The 23017-nt window shown below is 47.6% G+C and overlaps 2 protein-coding genes across 4 annotated transcripts in view; one reads left to right on the forward strand and one right to left on the reverse strand.

The window, feature by feature from the left end:
- The window catches only part of HADHA (hydroxyacyl-CoA dehydrogenase trifunctional multienzyme complex subunit alpha), a 38268-nt gene extending 35924 nt beyond the window's left edge, over positions 1–2344 (reverse strand). The window contains exon 1 of one of the 2 annotated variants that reach the window (XM_073335494.1): positions 2172–2344. In XM_073335494.1, the coding sequence (XP_073191595.1) occupies positions 2172–2329 (158 nt within the window). In that variant the 5' untranslated portion in view covers positions 2330–2344. The remainder of the gene's footprint in view (positions 1–2171) is intronic. The other variant, XM_073335493.1, reaches the window with a different exon arrangement.
- A 175-nt stretch (positions 2345–2519) lies between these two features.
- HADHB (hydroxyacyl-CoA dehydrogenase trifunctional multienzyme complex subunit beta) lies at positions 2520–21572 on the forward strand. Of its 2 annotated transcripts, none has more exons than XM_073335495.1 (16): positions 2520–2627; positions 4004–4078; positions 4436–4477; positions 6751–6847; positions 8046–8090; positions 9880–9979; positions 11343–11430; positions 12139–12326; positions 14932–15112; positions 15837–15958; positions 17219–17298; positions 17385–17432; positions 18252–18339; positions 19319–19393; positions 19948–20112; positions 21014–21572. In XM_073335495.1, the coding sequence occupies exons 2-16, from the start codon at positions 4012–4014 to the stop codon at positions 21047–21049; spliced, it is 1422 nt and encodes a 473-aa protein (XP_073191596.1). In that variant the 5' UTR covers positions 2520–2627; positions 4004–4011; the 3' UTR covers positions 21050–21572. The 2 variants fall into 2 exon arrangements, with proteins under 2 accessions (XP_073191596.1, XP_073191597.1); XM_073335496.1 differs by having other exon boundaries at positions 2552–2666.
- Positions 21573–23017: the final 1445 nt, after the last annotated feature.

Consider the following 23017-nt stretch of genomic DNA (forward strand, 5'->3'; position numbering starts at 1 on the left):
AAAGACAGAGAGAGGCCTCTAGCAATTAAAAGTGCCATGTCCTTTTTTAGCTCTCCCCCTCCATGGCTTGTATGATCATGTATCATTTTGACAAAGTTACAATCCTAAACTCATATGGGAACCCAGCTCCCTTCAGACTATCTGTGTATTTACAGAAGGAAACCCTGCCTCCAATGACCCTCCACCCTAACATGGAGAAAGCCCCTCCAGGAATAGGTGTAGATCAGTGTCTTGGGCACCTCTGCTGAGAGTAACAGGAAGAGAACAAACGAATAACAACTGGGGTGATGGATTCTAATGTAAAGACTGGCTCACCGGATTAAGAACCCACTGAATTTCACAAACCAGCAAACTATGATCAGAATAATTAGTTCCTGTGACTTGATTTAGGCAAGTTATGCATCAGAGACTAAGCTAGCGTAAATCAGTAGCCACCCCAATTAACTGAGATCCAATTGTAGTTTGCTTGTTTGTGCGAAATTCAGTGGGCTCTTAATCCAGGGGACAGGTTTTATATTGGAATCCCAGTTCCCTGAGACAGCCACACTCCTGAATAGAGCCCATTAACTTTAATTTATCTTAAACCAAATTAATCTATTCATTAAAACCTATCACCACCCAAATCCCCAGTGTGAAGAAGACCATTGGGAAAAAGAACAGTGGAGGTGTATTATAACTTCAGAGTCCCCCAAGCTGCAGATTTAAAACTCAGTAAGGTCCAGATATTGAGGAGTGCGACACTTCTAGAGTGGCTGGAAGGTGCCGGAGAGGATCCCAAGACCTGTCAGTTGGGAACGCTCAGGCCTACCCCCCTGCTCCCCCTTTTCTGGGCAGGACTGGTCAGTGCCAGGCCCCAGGCAGCCCCATGGGGTCAACAGATGCTGCCTGGCCCCTACAGCAGCAGGATTCGAACAAGCAATGCGGACCAAGCCCCACACTCCACATTAAACAGCACCCTACCCTTCCCTCCCGCAGGGCAGCACTGACTCCTCGCCCAGACACTGCAGCCAGCGGCCTCCCCGTGGGCACAGGGAACCTGGGGGTAGGCAGCGGGGGCCCCACCACGTGCCGGGGACGCGCCGGGGGAGGCAGAGCCCCCACCACAGAGAGCAGGCCTTGCCCCACCATAACCCCACCCAGACAGAGGTGTGGGCCCAACCCTGCCCCCCCAGAGACCAAGCCTTGCCCCCCCGGCAAAGGCACAGCCCCAGCTCCCCCCCGGCAAAGGCACAGCCCCAGCTCCCCCCCTCCACCCCCGAGAGCGGGACTATCCCCCCCGGCAGAGGCACAGCCCCAGCCCCCCCCTCCCCCGCCCCCGAGAGCGGGACTTGCCGCCCCCTCCCCGGCAGAGGCGCAGCCCCAGCCCCCCCCTCCCTCCCCCGCCCCCGAGAGCGGGACTTGCCGCCCCCTCCCCGGCAGAGGTGCAGCCCCAGCCCCCCCCCTCCCCCGCCCCCGAGAGCGGGACTTGCCTCCCCCCCCCTGGCAGAGGTGCAGCCCCAGCCCCAGCTCCCCCCCTCCGCCCCCGAGAGCGGGACTATCCCCCCCCGGCAGAGGTGCAGCCCCAGCCCCCCCCCTCCGCCCCCGAGAGCGGGACTATCCCCCCCGGCAGAGGTGCAGCCCCAGCCCCCCCCCTCCGCCCCCGAGAGCGGGACTATCCCCCCCGGCAGAGGTGCAGCCCCAGCCCCCAGCCCCGAGAGCGGGACTATCCCCCCCGGCAGAGGTGCAGCCCCAGCCCCCAGCCCCGAGAGCGGGACTATCCCCCCCGGCAGAGGTGCAGCCCCAGCCCCCAGCCCCGAGAGCGGGACTATCCCCCCCGGCAGAGGTGCAGCCCCAGCCCCCCCCCTCCGCCCCCGAGAGCGGGACTATCCCCCCCGGCAGAGGTGCAGCCCCAGCCCCCAGCCCCGAGAGCGGGACTATCCCCCCCGGCAGAGGTGCAGCCCCAGCCCCCAGCCCCGAGAGCGGGACTAGCCCCCCCGGCAGAGGTGCAGCCCCAGCCCCCAGCCCCGAGAGCGGGACTAGCCCCCCCGGCAGAGGTGCAGCCCCAGCTCCCCCCCTCCGCCCCCGAGAGCGGGACTTATCCCCCCCGGCAGAGGCACAGCCCCAGCCCCCAGCCCCGAGAGCGGGACTAGCCCCCCCCCGGGAAACGCGGCTGCCCCCGGGCGGCCCCTCACCTGGGAGGCCGGCGCGGCGGGGCGGACAGTACTTGGCAGCAGCCGTGAAGCGCGTCAGGCTCCCGATCGCCCGCACCGCGGCCGCCATCTTGCTCAGGGAGGTCGAATGAGAGAAGCGGCGCCAGGACCCGCCCGCGGGTGGAGCGGGGGCTTTTCATACGCCGGTCCTTCGGGGCTGCCCTTGGCGTCGCCTGATTCACTCACCCCCAAGCCGAGCCCGAACCCTGGCCCGCCCCCCTCACTAGGCACCCAAACCTTCCCTCTGCCCGTTACATCGGAGGCGAGGGGGTCAGACAGACGGGGGGAGGAGTGGGCTCCCATCAGGCAGTGCCGCGGGTAGCTATGGGGGGGCAGGAGGGGTCTTTCCTGAGCCGGGGCGCGGCCGGGAGAGACGGGGCGGCCCTCGGGAGAAGGGAGTTGCCGGCGCGGCAGGAGCGGTGGCGCCCCAGCCCTGAGGTGGGACCCGCTGGGCGCGGGGGAGCTCCGGGATCCCCGGTGACAGCAGCTTGGGAGGCCTGTGGCGGGGGCTCGGGGGCGGGAAGGGGGGGACAATGACAGGAGCTTGGGAGGCCTGTGGCGGGGGGTTGGGCTCGGGGGCGGGAAGGGGGGGGCAATGACAGGAGCTTGGGAGGCCTGTGGCGGGGGGTTGGGCTCGGGGGCGGGAAGGGGGGGGCAATGACAGGAGCTTGGGAGGCCTGTGGCGGGGGGTTGGGCTCGGGGGTGGGGGCGGGAAGGGGGGGCAATGACAGGAGCTTGGGAGGCCTGTGGCGGGGGGTTGGGCTCGGGGGTGGGAAGGGGGGGCAATGACAGGAGCTTGGGAGGCCTGTGGCGGGGGGTTGGGGGCGGGGGGCGGGAAGGGGGGGCGGTGAGAGCAGCTTGGGAGGCCTGTGGCGGGGGGGTGGGCTCGGGGGTGGGAAGGGGGGGCAATGACAGGAGCTTGGGAGGCCTGTGGCGGGGGGTTGGGGGCGGGGGGCGGGAAGGGGGGGCGGTGAGAGCAGCTTGGGAGGCCTGTGGCGGGGGGTTGGGCTCGGGGGTGGGAAGGGGGGGCAATGACAGGAGCTTGGGAGGCCTGTGGCGGGGGGGTGGGGTGGGGGGTGGGAAGGGGAGGCAATGACAGCAGCTTGGGAGGCCTGTGGCGGGGGGTTGGGCTGGGCTCAGCTCGGGGAGGGGGTGGCTGTGGGGGGGGGCGGGGCTCGCTGAAGGAGGCGGTGGGCCTGGCTGGAAGAGGCTGCAGGGAGGGAGGGCGGCGGGCTGCGAGGGGTGGGGGCCGGCGGCAGAGCTGGGTTCTCTGGCCGGGGGAAGCTGCGGGCAGGGGTTGGGCAGCACGGGTGGCCTGTGCTCCTGCCCTGGAGCTGATCCCCAGGACGGGTGCAGGGAGCTGAGCTCAGGGGGCAGCGGCCCCAGCTCGTCCTGCCTGGCCCGGGCATCTGCACCGATCGGATTCCGGGAGGAGGCGCCGCACGGGCGGGGGTTGTTTGTGACTAATCCGGGAAGGGATGAAGTGCCTGGATGAGCAAACCAACAGCAAGAGGGGGTGGGGGGGCATTTTAAAGTGGGTCTGCCCAGAACACCGTGCAACATACTGAACCGCCCTGATCTTAGAAGAGGCATGTTTATGATTAACTTGTATTGCAATCGCACCTAAAGCTCCAGTGTTAGGCACAGTACAAACCCACCACAACAAGACAGTCCCTCCCCCACTGGACACTAGGTTGACCTTGATGGATCTTCTGTATCTCCATTTTCTTTGGCTGTGTGTGAAGGGGGTAGCTTGCCCATCCTGAAACTTCTGAACAAACTAACTGTTTGTTTCCCCTCCTCTGCTGCTTTAGATTTCAAAATGACTTCCATATTGAGCCATGCTATCAGAAGCGTCCCTGCTACCTCCACATGGGCTGTCAGATTCTGTAAGTGTTCTTCCCGTTATTAAAAAATTAAGTTGATGCCATGTAAAAGGACACTGCCAATTTAGCTGTTTTTAAAAAGTGGTTAAAAGTAGATTCAGGTGTGCCAACTGCACCCAAGTCTCCTTGACACTGTGATTTTTTTACAGCCACTTTTCCTATTTTTAAAGTGTTTTTCTCTCCTGTTGCTGTGAAAAACCCACAAACTGGTTGTACACAATGTACACAAAATTTTTCTCTAAATGTGCAGTTACCATAGATTACTTGTCTAAATTTTTCCTACTATTATAGCACATTTTAAAGTATTATAGGTAATTTTTTTTGTTAGTAATTGTTTTGCTTCTGTCTTTTGTGTTTCAGCTGCAAGATCCTTCAGCTGCTCCCCTCTGTCACATGCCGCAGGTAAAGAGCTAAAAATCTCACTGCTGAAAGATTAAATTTGCAAGGTGCCTCCCCATCCCTGCACCTATCGCAGACAGATACAGAAACAGTGTAATCTTTTTTTTTCAGAGTACATTTCTAAAACTATGAACATAGGAATATGTTGCCAAAATATTTTTCCAGTACATCAAAGCTGGTCTGTGAAAAGAACAAATCTACTAAATATCTGATTTTTCTCTTCTACGTAAGCATATTTCAGAAAGCAAGGGTGCTCATCTTATATTGCCTTATTAAAGAGAATCTAATCTTTTTGCAATGAGGTTGCTTTGTAAAGAATTGTTCCCTGACTTTCCTTTTTTTAATAACAAAACTCCAATCCTTCAGACTGTAGGACTTCCTTATTTTTAGACTGGATAAAAATTCCTTTTCTGTCAGTCCCTTTCTTATGAGGACAAACAAAACTAATGTCTCTGATTTGTGTACTTATTCCTTTAATTCTATGGCTATTCGATATGGCTTCCGATTCCCAACATATAGCAAATGTCAGTGTTTAAAATAGTCTTAAAAACTAACACCTTGCATCTCACATGTTTCTAATGTGTCAGAGATGAGTCCCAATTTTTGTTGAGAAGATATGGAGTGCAAATCCTACCATTGGCTGCAGACTATCAGAGTTGGTAGCAGGCAGCTATAAAATGGCATGACACACCTTGATATCTGATACATCCTAATGTTTGGTAGAGTTTATATATGCTACTATGTCAAGATAGTCCATATCCTATTGATATGGAATGTGGAAAATGTGAAAAAAAGTGAGGGGAGAAGAACTCAATGTGCATAATTCAAGAGAGGAGGTCAGTTAATATTTGGTTCATTTTATAAAATCTAAGACCAATGGAAATATATTGGGACTTTAAAACAAAGCTTTCTCTGGAGTTTTTGCAACTCCATTGCAGCATTGGGAACCTGACAGCGAAACTGACTTTTAATGGGTTTTCCTCATCTAACCAGAGGGAAATTCAGAAAGTGAGAGACATCCTTCCTTAGGGTCGGGAACTGATGGAGCTTGTCTGGCTCTGGTACTGGGAGGTAGGATGGTCTTTGTGTAGGCAGCCCTATGGACCCTAAGAATCCCACTAGGTTGTTAGTGACAGCTGCAGAAAAGCAATAGAAAAGACTCACCATAGCCCAGAAGAAGACCTGAACCAAAGCTCAGACCATAATAGATGAGATGGTGTCCTAGCTTGGAGGACCCATACAAAAAGGGGATAAACTGTAATGGCCTAGGCTTGGTAGGCCCTCCTGCCTACCAAGAGATGTCCCTGGCCAGAAAAGGCTTGTGGTATTGGGTATAAGGTCCAGTTGGTGGCACAGAGTAAGGGGCTTAGGCTTTAATGTGAGTATATGCAGTTAGATACTAAAAATGGCTGCTGGGGTTCTCAAGTGCTGCTTCATTTAGCTGTTGATTGTTTTAATCCTCAGTGTCTCTGGTTCCCTGAACCATTTTGGGCCTAGTGACTCTGATTTGGGAAATAGCCCATGCTTGCCCTTGGCTTTACTCAAATAATCCACTTATAATAACACAAGTACTAGGCAGAATCTTCATACTTGCACTTTCACTTGCTTAAGCTCTCATGCTTAGCTGGATTTAAGCAGCTTTTACATCCCATGGCCCTTCTCGGTCTTCTAAATGCAGCCACTTCATATTGTTGTTTTAACAAATCATGAGACTCTTAAGCCCTGATTGCACTAGAAATGTGACCCATTGCGTCTTTTTATTAGTTGTATATTTCTAGAACCAAGTCCAGAATGCCCCCTGGCAGTGATCAGTCAGATGTTACTGTATTGCAGTATATTACTTTATCTTACTCTAAGGGATGGGAGGTAAAGGGTGAATTTGGTGTTCAAATAGGTCTCTTTTGTTTCTAATTACTGTGATCCAGCATTTCAAAGGCACCCTGTTGCCACAGTATCCTAGTGCTAACTGGGAATGGGAGTCAGGAATTGGATGTCTTGTTCCCAACTCTGCTGTTGGCTCACTGCATGCTCTTCAATGAATCACTTTACAGATGAGGGAACTGGGATACAGCAAAGTAAAGTGACTTGCCCAGGATCAGGCTGCATGCCATGGGGAGACAAGAATTCAATCCAGGATTCCTAATTACTTGATGTAGGACTTAACCACCGAAGAACATTACCCGATCTTTCTAGTAGTATTTATTTTTTAAATAAAATCTTGCTGCAGACTTGTTCAGATTCTAGCCAACAGCTGTTTAAATATTTTCTTCAAACAGTCCAGCCCAAGAGTAAGAAAACTTTAGCCAAAAATGGTGTGAAGAATATTGTTGTGGTCGATGGGGTCCGCATTCCATTTTTACAGTCTGGCACCTCGTAAGTATGAAAAGAAAATACCTCTTTGCTTTGGTTAATCGTATAGAAAGAGTCAGGGAGAATCAGAAAGGAAAACTTGGTATACTTGTACTGCTCTAACTGCTTTCACTTCATTCAGTGCCTGATGTTGGCTTGCTCAGTGTTCAGACATTTGTAGCTACTCTTACTCCTAATAGGAAAGAGTAATGAATGTAATACCTGCAAGGAGTTTAACAACTTGTTTTTCTGATCTTTACTGGTTTGATCATCTTGGTGGTTTGTTTTGGTCCCTTCCTTCTTGTATTGTGTTTTTAATCTTGACAAGGTCACTGGTTGCTGTTATACAGGTGAAACTATATGTGAGCCCTGCTACATATTACAAACTTGAAGGGATTGGGCATTCCAAAGTTATCTGATTTTCCCCAAGAGTTAGAATACAGATCTTGAAACTCCACTGTTCCTTGACAGGGATTAGCACCAGCTAAAAGATTGCAATCAACTAAGGCTGTAGCTGCAACCATGTGGTCCTTATGTTAGGCAGAGGTGATCTAGTGGTTCCTCTCTTCTTTATAATAACTGTAAGGAAACTGGCATAGTCAGTGTGACAGTCTGGCTCGGGAAAGGAGAGAGTACATTCTGATGAGAACTGAGGATGAATTACTAAATAATACAAAGAAAACCCTGTGTATATTGGGATGTGTAAGGGCTGGGTTGGGATGTTTGGTTCTCTAGGCTTGACATATGACCACTGTTCACAGTCAGTAACGTTCAGCCCAACGGATCTGTCCATTCACGTGACTGCACCTATGATTGAAAACTGTTTCCAGGACCCAGGCATAGTCCAGTAGCAGCAGCAGGAGTGAAAAACTACATCAGATGATTGTTAGAAACCTGTTACTTAATGCCATTAACTTCGTAGCTGAATCAGGGCCATTACTAACGCTTCCCTACGGTAAACAGGGGATGGAGTTTCGACTTTTGCTGTTGCTATATCTTGTTTCAGGATTTTCCTTAATACAGCAGTTGTACGTTGATTTTTCACATATAGACACCTTTGTCTCCACAAACCAAGGCTGTGAAATGGCCATTTTTAAGTGAAGAGGCTCCGTGATTGCTCATCTGTTGCCATACTGTGTCTGGTCTATTAATATATACTCTGAATGGTATGATAAAATAACTTCAGGGATTATTTTGTAAATCTATCTGTCTTAACTTCCAGATATGCAGATCTGATGCCGCATGACTTGGCCAGAGCCTCGCTGCAGTGAGTAAACAAGAATTGAGTGGAAGAGGAGCTCAGAAAGCTAGCTGGCCCTGGGGTTTTGTGCTGGGAGGTTAATTTAGTGCTGATAATAATGCTGGGAACCAGGGTTCCTAGGTTGTATTCCCTGCTTTGTCACTCAACTATGTGACCAAGGACAAGTCATTTCACCGCTGTACCTCAGGTTACTTATGTGCAAAATGGTGATACTACTGAGAAGGAAGGCACTGTCTAAGTGCATGGTAGGGGGACGTTGTGTCATCCTCCTGGCCAGCTCTGCTTCAAATGATCTACTATTGAATGTGCTTGACGCTGTATAATACGAAAAATGAACGGTGAGCAAATTGGGACAGTGACTGAGACCCAGGGAAAGCTACCTTAGTAGTGTGTGTGTGTTTCTCCTCTCTCATTTCATCCCTCTTCTCTCTGATGCCTTCTCCAGTCTACAGTTTGACAGTGTTTGCGTGTCCTGTGGGAAAGGAGGGTCACTAGGAGGGATTTGAATGAGGGAAGATGGGGTTCTGGCACCTTGGGAGGTCATTCCTTACTTACCTCTGGGGGCAGTGTGGAAGAAGGTGTGAAGGCAGGAATTTGGGGCATGGGGGGAGGAGTTTGTCAAGGCTGGCATTGTTGATGGGCAGTGGGAACATGCTGCCGAAAGAGTTGAGGTCTGAGATGAAGGCTAGGTTGGAGTCATGCCAAGCCTTGGCTGTGAGGTTGATGCAGTAGCCAAGGGGGAGCCAGAGGAGAGATTCATAGAGTATTAGGGTTGGAAGAGTCCTCCGGAGGTCATCTAGTCCAATCCCCTGCTTAAAGCAGGACCAACACCAACTAAATCATCCCAGCCAGGGCTTTGTCGAGCCAGGCCTTAAAAACCTCTAAGGATGGAGATTCCATCACCTCCCTAGGTAGCCCATTCCAGTGCTTCACCACCCTCCTAGTGAAATAGTGTTTCCTATTATCCAATCAAGACCTCCCGCACTGCAACTTGAGACCATGGCTCCTTGTTCTCAGTGGTGGCAGATGACCGAACAGCCTAGCTCCATCCTCTTTGGAACCCCCATTCAGATAGTCAGTCTGATTGACTGGCGGCGTGCAAACAGTGCACTTTATATTCACGGACTGCAGGCTGATGTTAAGTGGTGTGCGCTGGGCACTTGGATTTGGTAGTAGCATTAGTAAGTTGCCATAGGGACCCCTACCTGCATCATGTTTACTCTTACCTTTTACATGATGGTTTGAGGAAGTCAGAATTCAAATTTGTGTTTATTTTAGTTTTATATATATATCCCTGCAATGGGGTACAGAGGTGTATAGGCTTGTTTGTACGGATATCCTGGAGCATTTGTACACAGTATTTTCTATGGAAATATGAAAAAATTGCTGCTTGTCTTCTGTGTATCCCTGTAGAAGCAGTAGGTGTTCAGACACTGAGGGGTAGGCTGGCTTGACATCTGACTCCCTCTTCTCTCCCCAAGTTTTGACTTGAGGCTGCCCCAAGCTGAGAAAGAGAGGTAGTAACCACTTGAGCATTGGGGGAGGGGGGGTGGGGACGACTGTTATTGCAGAAGAAGTGGAGTTTCCCTGTTTTATTTTGAGTCCATTTCCACTTGATGATCACAGCTCTTTCTGTGGGCAGCTAAATATTCAACCTCGTCTCTGAATTAGGGAAGCATGCTCGCTGTTGTCCCTATTTTGCAGGCTAGCTTTTGAAATTGAGTGCCTGGGGACCTTGGCAAAGTTACCACTTTATTCGTTGGTGCAGATTTTCTTGTCTGACTTCTTCTCTCAGAGGGTTGCTGAACCGGACCAACGTCCCGAAGGAAGTTGTTGATTACATTGTTTATGGCACAGTTATCCAGGAGGTGAAAACAAGCAATGTTGCTAGAGAGGTGGGTTAAATGAAGCAGGTATTCTGTAAAGCTGGTTTAAACAGCTAACCTGAGTGAACTAACTCCTATGAAAGAATCAGTTCATCGCTGCTCCTTGTGGATTGGGAAAATAAGCCCGTTGTGCTTCAAGTAATTAAATGGCACTCCCATCCTTAGTTAGTTAAAACCCTTAGTTAAAATCATAAATCTACCCTGTCATTTCTAATAGTGTGCACTGTGAAATCCCTCCTTGGGGATTACCAGAAAAGCAGGACCCTGGTAAGGGATGATTAATCATTCTGCTTGAACTGTCCACTTGGGAACAAGCTCTGGTTTGCCAGAAATACTTGATAACACTACAATATTGTTTGAAAAATAAAGCTGGTCGAACCAAGATGCAGCATTTGAGTGCTCTGGAGAGTGCCAGCTTAGCTGCTTTTCCTGGTGGCAGATGTAAAGAGAGAAGTGACTATATATAATACAGGGAAAAGAGTGTAGAGATCTGGTACTGTAAAGCCATCTCCATAACATTAGACATGATTCTGCTCTAATCAGCCTAGCTTCTGAAACCTCAGCTGGTGTTCTGCGCAGCAGTCAGTGCCATTCCACCAAAAAGGATCCCACCTAAAACTTGTTACATAATTTCTCCTAACTGCGCTTGTTATTACCAGTGCTGCTCAGATTCAATCAGCAGTTTATTTTTGTATGTGCAAGTGTTTTCTTTGACCTCCTGTCAGTCAACTGAGACTGGTTTAATTTTAACTTCCAGAGAAGGTTTGAACTTTAAACTAGTTGGCCATGTGTCAATTAAGGTGTGTCGTCTTATGGCAACACGTATTCCAGAATAGTTATTCTTTTGTGACACAGGCCTCCACTCCCTGCTCTGTTAAAGCTTGTTGTCATTCCCATTATACATCCTTACTTTCAGGAAAGCTTGGTCTGCTGCAAACATTTAATGTTCAGTTGTATGTAAATTACAGCTTGTATTCTATTGCAGTGTATTCAAGTTCTCAAACAAAAATACATTTATTTTCTTGCATCTATAAATAATAGATGACAGGGTGAAGCAAAAGTTTTCAGAAATACAGTGCTGCGTTGTATAAGAGGAATTTGTCTGTTCATTTAGGGTCTGCCGATGGTTGTCCGTGTAGTTTGATAAAGAGCTTTGAGAGGCAGGCAGCAGACCAGCTCTCTGCTTGCAATAGAAGGAAGATTCCTCATAGTGAACGCATGCAGAATGCCTTACCTCAGCTGTGTAGGTGGAAACTTGACACGTTTGCAGCTTAAATTCTGCAAAGATGTCTGGCATTTAATGCTTCAAGAAGCAAGCACTGCGAGGTCGAGCTGGTGGGGTTTTTTAATCATTATTTTGTGTTGCCCATAGGCTGCTTTGGGAGCTGGCTTCTCGGATAAAACTCCAGCCCACACAGTCACTATGGCTTGCATCTCTTCAAACCAAGCTATGACCACAGGTATGTTGGCTGAAAGAACAGGTAGTAGATTAGAAGATGGCATTAGCAGCCTCTCTTCTCTTCCCCTGTCCTACCTGCACATCTTAATGAACACAGTTAAGTGTCTGGAGGAGGCTTAGATGGAGGGCCTCTATTGAACCACTGGTTCAGTAAAATTTAGCAGAGATTTTTGAAGTACGTGTTCCAGGCCTTCAGGAGCTCTTGATCATCAGTTTCATTCCGGAGCAGTCTCCACTCAGATTCAAAATTGTCCATTAAAACTGAAAGGTAAAGACTTGAACTTGACAAAGTTGTAGCCTTTTATGCTAACATCACCTTCAGCGTAGCCCAAATTGAGCAAAAATTGAAGATCCAGGTTTCTACCCCAAATTGTTTGAGGGATATTGTTGCCTCAATTTCTTGCATGAAAATAGTGGGAAGTAGAAGCAAAATTATAGAACACAGGAGAATATTTGGAATATTGTTAATTTTGTCAAAATCAGAAAAAAAAAGTTTTGAATTTATAGAAATGAAACATTTCAATAGACCTGAAACAAAGGTTTTTTGGAGTTTCATTTTGTGAAAAACTTTGATTAGAGATGTTGGTTGCATCTACTCCTGAGAAATCCTTGATTAGTTGTTGCTTCTCTTCAGTAAGTGAAAGTATTTCAGCTTCTTTTAAAGAAGTCCGCCCATGCTTCTGATGATCTTCTCCATCGCTTCCTGTAGGTGTCGGTCTGATTGCATCTGGCCAGTGTGATGTGGTGGTAGCTGGTGGTGTGGAGTTAATGTCAGATGTTCCAATTCGTCACAGCAGGAAGATGAGGAAGACTTTGCTCTCCCTTAACAGGGCCAAGACCTTGGGCCAGAGACTGGCACTGGTTGTTAAAATCCGTCCTGATTACTTTGCCCCAGAGGTAAATCTCCTCCTTTCCATCTCTCAGTATGTGTCTAGGGTTCTCAATTCTGTCCTCCTTTGCAGTTTGCCATTTGATAGCCACTTGTAAAATAACACACACTCTAGGGGAAAGGAATATAATTTTGCCCCTTTGGAGAATTCAACATGGTGACGGTTAATTGGGGGTGTAGACTATGGTTCTTCTGCATCATGCCACCTGCCTAGGTGTAGGCTGAGATTTCAATGAATTAGCATAGCTCCTAAAATTCTTTGAGGAACCACAGGTTTCGGAGTAGCAGCCGTGTTAGTCTGTATTCGCAAAAAGAACAGGAGGACTTGTGGCACCTTAGAGCCTAATCAATTTATTTGAGCATAAGCTTATGCTCAAATAAATTGGTTAGTCTCTAAGGTGCCACAAGTCCTCCTTTTCTTTTTGAGGAACTACGTATGGCTTTTGCCTACATGGTTCCCGGACAGTCAGGCTAGCACTTAGTGAGCTTCACCAATTTAAACTTCAAAATACCTCTTTTCCCAACTCGTTGAACTCGTAGCATAGAAGGTTTACTGAAGACATTAAAATGTGTAACGGTGACACTTACCTTACCAGCCTAAATACCGTGCCATTCGTCGCGACCTTCTGAAACTCTTAGAGCCTGGAGTTTGAGGGACGAAATGAATTGCTCTTCAAGCAAGTAATGACACATTGCGTGCATTTTCAACACACTGAATACAGAGGAAAGCATTCCCCTCCCACTATTAATGGGATTGTGCATCTGACTGACACCTCTTAAATACAAAATCCATTTATTCTCCAGGGCCCAATCCTGCAGGATACTGAATGCTTTCATAATAATAGGTGAGAAAGGACAGCCTGCCCATTTAGATAGTGTTCTCTCCACTTTGTGATGTAAAGGGAGCCCCCCCACCTGCTCTCATGGTCGGAGAAAAGGTGACTTGTAAAGTGGTGGAAAAGGGTTTTATTCACAGTGAATGATCTGAAGGCTCCTGGAGTTCTGTCCTCACCAGAGAGGCTATTTTTGTGCACATACTATTAATAGAGAATCCTTTATCTTCATTTAGTACAAGTGCAGAGACTCAAAGTGCAGTTGAGAGATAAGAGACCCAGATTTGAATTCTGCAGACTCCCAGAACGGGAAAATAGCTAAGCCCTTTCGTTTGCAGTTTAAACCAATTTTTACTGAAAAATTCTCTGATTTTACAAAAAACATTATTCAATTTTTTTCTGATTTTTTTTCACCCTACTTTTGTATCATTCAAATAGATAAAAATAACTTTTTATTAGGAAAATACAATACATGGCATGAGATATATGTATTATGATAATACATTAGTCTGTGTATATATGCAAAGCTGCCTGTTGAAGTAAGGCTCTGTATTAGTCTAGAAGATACACAATAAACAAGCAGGCACGCACGCAAGCTCTGAAGTGCATGTGCGTCTGAACGTACTGATGAATCTGACACCACCATGTATGCATTTCAAGCTGTTAGCAGATAACGGTTTAAAGATTTGACCCACTAAAATGAGAAGAAAACAAAAATCGGTCTCAAAATACGTTTCCGAACACAGGGAAGTATTTGAAAGTTTTTAAAAAAACAAAAACAGGAGAAAAGGATGAAGTTGAGTAAATGCACTGCAAATGGTGTGACTCAATTATTAAATGTAAATATTTACAGGCTAATAACTCTAAGTCTACAACAGTAAACTGTTTATTCAGATGAAAAGTTTTATTTGGGGATTAGAGATGTATTGTTTTCTTAACTCTGAGGTGGCGTGTTTTGAGTGCTGTTTTAGTTCTGCAGCAAACCACGTTGAACGAAATTCAAAGCATTAATCCACTGAATACTTTCTTCCCCGTCTTTCCGTCCACCAAAACAAACCCCGATATTTACCCAAAAAAATTATTAATTGTTTTTTGCACTGATTTTTCCCCTGTTTGTGGTGTTGTGGTAATAAACTTTGATAAATTCCTGGGAAAAATTAAAATAAAAACTGAAAATGAAGGGCCCTAAAAATAGCACATCCAGCAGCGTGGGAGTCTTGGTTCACGTGTGTGGATGAAGCTGTCATCCATTCTCTCAGGATGGAGGAGGACTAAATCCTAAATAAGGGATGACTTGAATTTGGCCCACTTGTGTAGCATACTACTTCCTATGGAGGTGTGGGCCATGGAGGCTGCAGGCCCCAGCATGCATTGCTCCGAGCAGCCTGGCCTCGCTTCATTTTGGGGCCTGTAGTCTCTCTGGTCTGCAGCTCCATATTAAATACAAGGCCAGCTGCTACCTTCCTCATTGTATGCAACTTGGGACCAGTCCTCGAGCCCCTGGCAAGTGGCCAGCATGGCCTTTACTCGGTCAAAGTTTGGGCATTCCTGTGGTTCAGAAGTGGGGATTCCTCTAGTTTAGTTGATCTTAGTAGGATAATGTGCATTATTTGTGTAAAGTTAATCGCTCTGTTTTATGAATGGAGGACTTCAGGGATTTACATGTGTGAAACGTAACCAAGTATTAAATTCCAGTGGTATAGTATAGTTTGGTGCCCACAACCACCATTGGAACAGATGGTATTTACATATGCTTACCTTGTGCTTCCTTTTCTTCTAGCTCCCAGCGGTAGCAGAGTTTTCCACCAGTGAGACCATGGGACACTCAGCAGACCGGTTGGCTGCTGCCTTTGCCATCTCCCGTGTAGAACAAGATGAGTACGCCCTCCGTTCCCACACTTTGGCCAGGAAAGCCCAGGATGAGGGGCTGCTCACTGATGTGATACCCTTCAAAGTGCCAGGTAAAAGCCGTGTGTTCTAATGCTGACCCAAAATTGTGCCACTCCCTTTATAAGGGACAGTGGCCAGGGCCCAAGTCATGGAGTTCTGTATCTCTCGGCACACTTTCACTCCTCAGCAGTGTCAAGTCTATTTAAAACCTTTAATTTACAACCTGTCCCTGCACAACAAAGTAGTGATCCAGGAGCATGTGTCCTTGCTGAGTCTGTGATCTAAATCTTGAAGCACCCTACTCCATATCCCTGCTGATTTGGTGATCATTGCCTTAGTACGGGGCAGATCACAGGTGAGGAATCCTCCTGCTCTTTGTATCAAAGACTTAACAAGCAACAAGGTACACCACAAGGAAGCGTGTTTTTGCAAGGAATCACAAGTCCAGTTTAAAAACAAGCCTAGTAAAAGTGCCAGTGTGATGAAGCACATGCCAGCTGTGCTCCTTAGAAAGCTTATTTCAGAAAATCATCAATTTGAAAGAAGCAGAATTTTTTCAATACTCAAGACTGTTCCCTTTTACACTAAACTGTTTTGGCAAGAAATCAAATAAAATGAATGACACCTCCCTTCTTTCCTTGCATTCCTTTTCCCATGGAAAATAGAACTTTCTCTCGCTCTTACTCGCTCTCTCTCGAGTTCTTTTCTGCAAAGTGGGGTATGATACCCACTTCCTTCTAGAAAGAAAAGGAGGACTTGTGGCTTCCTTCTGAAGTTAATGCTGTGTTTTAACAGGCAAAGATACAGTCATCAGAGATAATGGAGTCCGTCCTTCTTCAATGGAGCAGATGGGTAAACTGAAAGCTGCTTTTGTCAAACCTTATGGGACTGTCACAGCTGCCAACTCCTCCTTCCTGGTAACGTACACCGCCATCCATTTGGGTAGCAATATGTGAGACTGGTCTATTTTTCTACCTACTGCAGCTACCTAGACTATATTTCTGTGACGTTAATGCTACTATGACTTCGTTGGCTTTTCCATAATGTCATCCACTTTAAGTTGCAAAGTGACACTTGCATTTTCTCTTAAACAACTTTTAATTTAGCAAACCCCCGAAATAAAAACAAAAGGTTCGTTGTAAACACTTGAGGCTGTTTTACCTGTTGGCTTTGTTATAATTGCCCTCAGAAGAGGACAAGGGAAGATTTCCCAAGGCACAAATGGGAGTTACACACCCAATTCCCAGTGACTTAGGCACCCGACTTCATTCAAACTGCCCTTTATGCCTTTGAAAGTCTCCCCCAGAATGCACAAGGTATGTGTCCTGTCCCCAAGTGCAGCACAGAGGAGGTGCTTTCGTGTTTAGATCCTGTTCACGTTTTGCAATAACGGCTCCTTTCTTTGTGCTACAAGTAACGCTGGGGCTTCACAAGTAACAACAGCGTTTTCTGCCTGGAGTTCCCGGGAACTTGCTGGGGTCTGATAGTACTTTAGGACTGACCCTGCTTGAAATATTGGCATGTAAGGGATACTGCATACAGCAGAGCTGAGGGTTAACTTGGGAACACATTCTCCTGTTGAGACCGCATACAATCGATACATCAAGGACACTGTGCTGTAAAATATTAGTATTTAGTTTTGCAAACATGAACCAATTACAGTGCTGTGAAACTCAGACTATGCAAGCACTGTAGTTGCCAAAATGGCACCCACGCGTAAAATTCACCAGCCATCATTCTGCCAAAAACGAATTTACTAAAGAGCCGCATCTGTGTATGCTATGGCTATCACAGCAGCCGTACTGGTTTGGCCAGCCCACTCATGGGTTGTCTTATCCATCTGCCTCAACCAGTGCTCCCTACGGTGTATTTTACCTAGTTCTTTATCCTAAGTGTTGGGGCTTTTGCCAGTTTTCTTGGGAGCTTGTCCGTTCCACAGCCTAATGGATTAGAAGCAGACACGTGTGACCTGTAATGTAACTTTCTGGTGGATAGTTACAGATAAGTTTATAGAGCAGCGTTTGTATTTACGCTCTTGTGTATTTTGTTTGTTTGTACTCCGATAGTGTCTGCTACAGCAACCGGGGCCCTGTACAAAAACTTAGAGACTTGCCACCTTTGCATGGTGTGGGTGCTCTGTGAGTAATTGCCTAACTGAGTTTGTCTGGCTGTTTCAGACGGATGGTGCTTCGGCAGTTCTGATAATGTCTGAGGAGAAGGCTCTGGCGATGGGATATAAACCAAAGGCCTACCTAAGGTAGAAGGAACCGTTCCATCTGGCTTCTGAAAGCTGGTCTTGCTTTTGTTTTCTCTTCTGGGACTAATGGTGCTTTTCTTGTGCAGGGATTTTGTGTACGTCTCCCAGGATCCAAAGGACCAGCTCCTGCTGGGGTAGGTCATGGCTTATGGACAGCACAGTCAAACACTTAGCATTGCTGGACATTATCAGTTACTATCACTAAATGCTTCGCTTCCTGTAGAATGTGTGAGCGTTTAGTTAGGCGCGTCACAGCCAGACAAAGATCTGGGCCCTGCCTCAAAGCACTGAGAAAAGTCTGAGTACACGACATGATGCAACAAATGGAGGTGACTAAGAATAGGGAAGAGCTGAGGCGGGGATTATAGTAATACAGTTATATGGGTACTCAGGCATGTGCATGGCACGGTGTTGCCGCAGGTTATTGATACATGTGGCAGTATTAAGCTGCCATAGCCATCCAAGAAACAAGTCACAAGACTTTGCACTGGAATAAATTGCCCAGGGAGGTTGTGGAATCTCCATCACAGATTTTTAAAGCAGGTTTGACAAACACCTGTCAGGGATGATCTAATACTTAGTGTTGATGTTAGCATACATCTCAAGATGTGGAAAATTTGATGTGATTAAAATCCAGCTAATTGGATTTGATGTCTGGACTTGCCAGACTTGCACACGAAACCAGAAGAGGTCAATTAACTTTAGAAATGGGGTGAAATGCTCATCTTCACCTGCCTAACGCATCTCTGTATGGGGTGGTAGTGACTTTTGGGTTGTACATCAGTTTAAGTGGGAGAGGCTGAAAGCTTCGTGAGCGCTTACTTGTTTGGCATCTTAAACGCTGCAGCTCCATTTTGAGAGCGAGGAGGATGTAATAGGGATCGTAGTGAAGGAATGGGGGAGGAGTCCATGGAACACATGCATTAATGTCACTTGCTTTTCTGACTCTTTAGGCCAACGTATGGTACTCCCAAGGTGTTGGAGAGGGCTGGTCTAACAATGGCCGATATTGATGTGTTTGAATTTCACGAAGCTTTCGCTGTAAGTATCTGCACAGGAACATGCATGGATGAGGTAACACACCAATGTGTCTTGGGTTGCAGATCTGGGTTCTCCTGCGTAAGATCTATAGCAAGGATATTTCCTCTGGTTTTATGTCAAGAGTGGAAAGAGCTCTGTTACTCGGTTCCCTTCATCGGGTGGAGGGTTTTCTATGGGCACGCTATGAGCTTGCACATGAACAGTTAGTCTGTGCTGAGGTGCTCTGTGCAGACAGTTTATTCAGCTAATCAGAGGCAACATTTTTCTCTAAGGTGTCATCTGGCTGGGACAAGGCTCATGCAAATGATGCTCCTTTGAGCCCTTTGTGTACAGCCAGCTGTGTTGATCCTTCTTGACACTGACTAGTTTTAGGAAACTAAGATACTCCTAACTTGTTCGTACTCCACCATACACAGTAAAAGCTTTTCTATCTGGCATGTTGGAATAGTTGGGAATGGGGGGTTCCGGTAAGTGAAAAATGCTACTTTAACTAAGAGGGAAGGAGTTTGGGTGCAGGAGGGGGCTCAAGGCAGGGGGTTGGGGTTTCAGGGTGCCGGATCCAGGGGCGGGGAGGGCACTCACCTTGGGCAGCTCCCCACAATCAGCGACCTGTCCCTGCCACTCCTAGTCGGAGGTGCGGCAGGCGGCGCTGCCCCTGCCCCGAACGCTGGCTCTGCAGCTCCCATTGGCTGGGAACCACGGCCAATAGGAGTTGTGGGGGTGGCACCTGTGGGCGGAGGCAGTGCGCAGAGCCGCCTGCTGAGCCTCTATCTAGGAGCAGCAGGGACATGTTGCCGCTTCTGGGGAGCCATGTGGAGCCAGGCAGGCGCCAGCTAAACTATAAACTGGACTTTCTATGAAGATTAGAAATGCCGGTTTATAGAACTTTCCAGTTGGTACCAGGCTGGATAACACAGCTTTTACTGTACTTCATTCTGTGTCTGCTGTAGTCCTTGAGTCTTTCCCCTCTCCCTTCTAGGGGCAGATTTTGGCTAACTTCAAAGCTATGGATTCGGATTGGTTTGCACAAAACTACATGGGCAGAAAGTCTAAGGTAAGGACATAATGAGGATGCAGGTTTTAAGGTCAGTGTTGCTTTTGTAATTCTAATTCCTTGCTGTTAAAACATATCAGAACGGCATAGCAGTTCTAAGGCCTGTATTGTGTTTATAAAAGGGAGAAATACTCAGTTTCCTAAAAATCAATAATTTGGTTCAGTTCTTCCTAGTTTGAGGAGCTGTCGCTACTCTGACGTGACCTCTGGCACTTCAGCACAAAGAGAAGGCAAAGACCCTAGAGCTGTGCGGCTAACGTTTCTCAGTAGAAATGATAGGTGAGATGAAACCACTGTCCTCTCACAGCTAACTGGCTGTAGATGGCGTCCTATCACCATAAAGCCTCGCATTTGCTTACACTGCAGTGAAACACAAATGTAAACTCTAGGGAGTGCGCCAGCAGCAGAGACTAGCTGGCCTAGTAGGACTCTTCAGATGACCCAACATGGAGATCAGGGACTGATCATCTGCGGCAGGAAGGACTCGGAGGGAGCGGGACAGGCTCCTTGGAGGCAGAGGTTGGCAAACCTGTTGCTTTGGTTTGTTCTTGCAGGTTGGAGCCCCGCCTCTGGAGAAGTTCAATAAGTGGGGTGGCTCCCTGTCTCTGGGGCACCCTTTTGGTGCCACTGGCTGCCGGTTAGTAATGACTGTGGCTCACAGGCTGAAGAAGGAAGGAGGGCAGTACGGTGTGGTAGCTGCCTGCGCTGCGGGAGGACAGGTAACGCTGCATAGGCTTGCTAGCATTGTGACCTCTGCTGGGAAGGCAGGAATTCCTCTCTTCCTCTTGGTACCAAGAAGTCCTGTCCTGTGTACGTCGGACATCAGTGCAGCTTTGAAGTTTGTTACCATCAGGTGGCCTTAATACTGTCCAGGCAGCTGGGCTAAGGAGTCAGCCAGGCTTGCTTTTGCAGCATTTCAGTGCTGTCTGAGAGTGACCCTGATTTGGTGGCCAGTGCTCCATGTCCCTGTTGATATAGTATGAAAGGGAGGAATGATTCAAAGACCCTTCTTTACTCTGCTGTGGTTTTGGCGGTGGTGGTTTTCACTATCTCATGAACCCTGAGGATCTTACTGAAGTCTGGCTTGTTAGGTTCCATCTCCCCGTGTAAGGAACAAGAACCCCTGTGTGAAAAAGCCAGATACCACCTGCTTTCCAGTGGTACTTGGAAAGCTCTAGAGAAGTATTACACCTATTGTTGTTAGGCAGTTGTGATTAGCAGCAGTAGATTGGGTTACTCAGTAACTTGAGAGGTCACAGCCAGACCAGTCCTATCCTCAGTAAACCAATCTAAAGAGGGCTAGCTGAGCCTCTCTGTGGAAGCTGCGTAATCATTCTAATTTGGGCGAGGAGGACACTCCTGAGTAGCCTGCAGCATACTTTCTAATCCCATCCCCTGAAAGGAAAGTATTGCTTCGTTCAGTGCTTCAGGAACGGCACCAGATAATCCAACCGATGTCTGTGGCGTGCTGCCACTGAGTAAAAGCCTGCTATTAATCTCTTCCAGTTCCTACAATATGACTAACATCCTTTGGAAATGAAGCTCTTCTGGTGGCTTGTATGTTTACTCCAGACAGTGCCTTTCAGACTAAAGTAACCATGCTTTGCTTCTCCATTTCAGGGCCATGCAATGATTGTGGAACTTTACCCGCAGTAAGAGGACAAGGAACTGCTGAATGGAATTGGACCTGTCCTGTGCCAGGCAATGCCATTTCAATGCACTAACAATATATCTGTGATCCTTCTCGAAAAGGATTTCTGGTGGCCTTTGTAAATATCTTCTCGTTACCCCGTCAGTGATCTGGAACAAATTAACGCTCTGTTGAATACACCACCAAACAGTTAGTGTGGCTCTTAGGCCTGTCAGGGGTCCTGTAGTTAACCAAAACTTCACGGTAACTCTTTATAAACAGGGTTTGTCTTATGGAAGAAATGAGTAATGCAGTCTGGGAATGTGAAGAGCTGTTTTAAAACAGAATTGCCAAGTATTTAGTGTGTCCATCTACAGCCTCTTAGGCTCAACTGCCCAGTTAGGGATGTGGCTTATTAAAGAGGAGATGCAATCTGAGTTGGATGAGGTGGTGTTTCTAAAGAATGGTGCAGAGTCCAAACCGCATTGGGAAGTCACTATAACTGCTTGAGATACTTGTCAGCCTTAATAAACCAGAGAAGAAGTTGAAGACTGGGCAGGTTTTTTTTGTCTTCCCTTGATTTATTTACACTGACACTGATGGTTTCAAGCACTATGTACTCTGAGGCTTGTCTGCTTGGAGCCATCACCAGGCTATTCTGGGCTCTTGAAAATAAGAGTAAAGGGCTCCACGCAATTTGCCCCAGAATCCACACTGTGCTGCGGAATTGTGCTCCAGAATCAAACGCTAAGAAAGAAACTGAATATGTTTATATGAAACTGTCCCTATCCAGCTTCCCCCAGGGCAGCCTAGTTCCATGTTTTAATACAGTCTGCAGTACATTGAACCATGAAGGAAAAAAATAGGAGCAGTGTAAGAATTTGAAATCAGTATCAAATTGTTTCTCGGTTACATTGTCTGCTGTCAGCCATGCAGATGAGCTGCGCTCTCCAAACCAGGATTATGGGAGGATTCATCTCACATCAGTCTATTTCTGTTGGTAAGAGAGACAAGCTTTCAGCCCCACAGAGCTCGTCTTCAGACAATAATCTGTTCCACTCTGCATTTTGCTGGGCCGCTGGGAGTACCTTTCCCAGACCTGTGTGGCTCTAAAGCTTGTCACTCTCAGCAGCAACCAATGTCGGTCCAATAAAAGGTCTGGTCTCCCCCACCGTGTCTCTCCAATATGCTGGGACTGACATGGCTACAACTACGCTGCATATGTCACATCAACCTGTAACTTTGGGCTTGGTTTTTTCTGTCTTTAAACAGAACAGGGCTTGTTCCGTTTGCAACTGTGAGGGCACAGACTTTTCCAAGACAGTTTTGACTAAACAGTGACATTTTCCCTAGTTTCCTTGTATAAAGGAAAGGGGCGGGGCAGGTCTTACTTTGAATACATAATGCATGGGATTACTGGAGGCGGAAACTGAGGTTCAGGGCAGAGTTTACCAGTGGGTATTAAAATACTAGTCACAAAATGGCCGTAGTTTTGGCTCACCTTTACGCATCAGACATGAATAATGCTGCTGCTTCACAAGCACTGGGAAGGCTGCAGCCGAGGGCGACCAAGACTGTGTACAAAGGAGCAGTGTCCATGTGCTGGGGAGCCGAGGTCTGTTCCCTACGCTGCTTGTCTGAAATTTATCATGAGTGTCCGTTACATTTTATGGTTAACTTACTTATGGAAGTGGTGGGCAGGTAACCTGCTGTGTTAAGCTAATTGCTGGTAAATTATTAACCAAACTGTCCCCTCCCACTGTGATAGGAGGATGCCAGGTGCAGCGTCAGGCCCTAGCTCGCCTGGCCACGTTAGACATTGCACCATGGATGCTTAGAGGGGATGCCCAACTCCAGTGGGAGCGTAGCGTGGCTGAAACATGGGCTACGTATTCAGCTCCCTGAATCTGGATTTAGACACAGAGGGTTAAACCAGCAGAACTGCCCCAGCCAGAACGTGCAATTTCAGCTCTAGTATAAACCCCCCGTTAGCT

This window comes from Lepidochelys kempii, chromosome 3 (genome assembly GCF_965140265.1).
Source record: "Lepidochelys kempii isolate rLepKem1 chromosome 3, rLepKem1.hap2, whole genome shotgun sequence".
Lineage (NCBI taxonomy): Eukaryota > Metazoa > Chordata > Testudines > Cheloniidae > Lepidochelys > Lepidochelys kempii.

What these genes read in the sequence shown, in the direction of transcription:
- HADHB (XM_073335495.1), top strand. Translation starts at nt 4,012, where the DNA reads ATGACTTCCATATTGAGCCATGCTATCAGAAGCGTCCCTGCTACCTCC. An exon ending in CTGCCAACTCCTCCTTCCTG is followed by an intron (nt 15,959 to 17,218) that starts GTAACGTACACC and finishes TGGCTGTTTCAG; the next exon opens with ACGGATGGTGCTTCGGCAGT. An exon ending in AATTTCACGAAGCTTTCGCT is followed by an intron (nt 18,340 to 19,318) that starts GTAAGTATCTGC and finishes TCTCCCTTCTAG; the next exon opens with GGGCAGATTTTGGCTAACTT.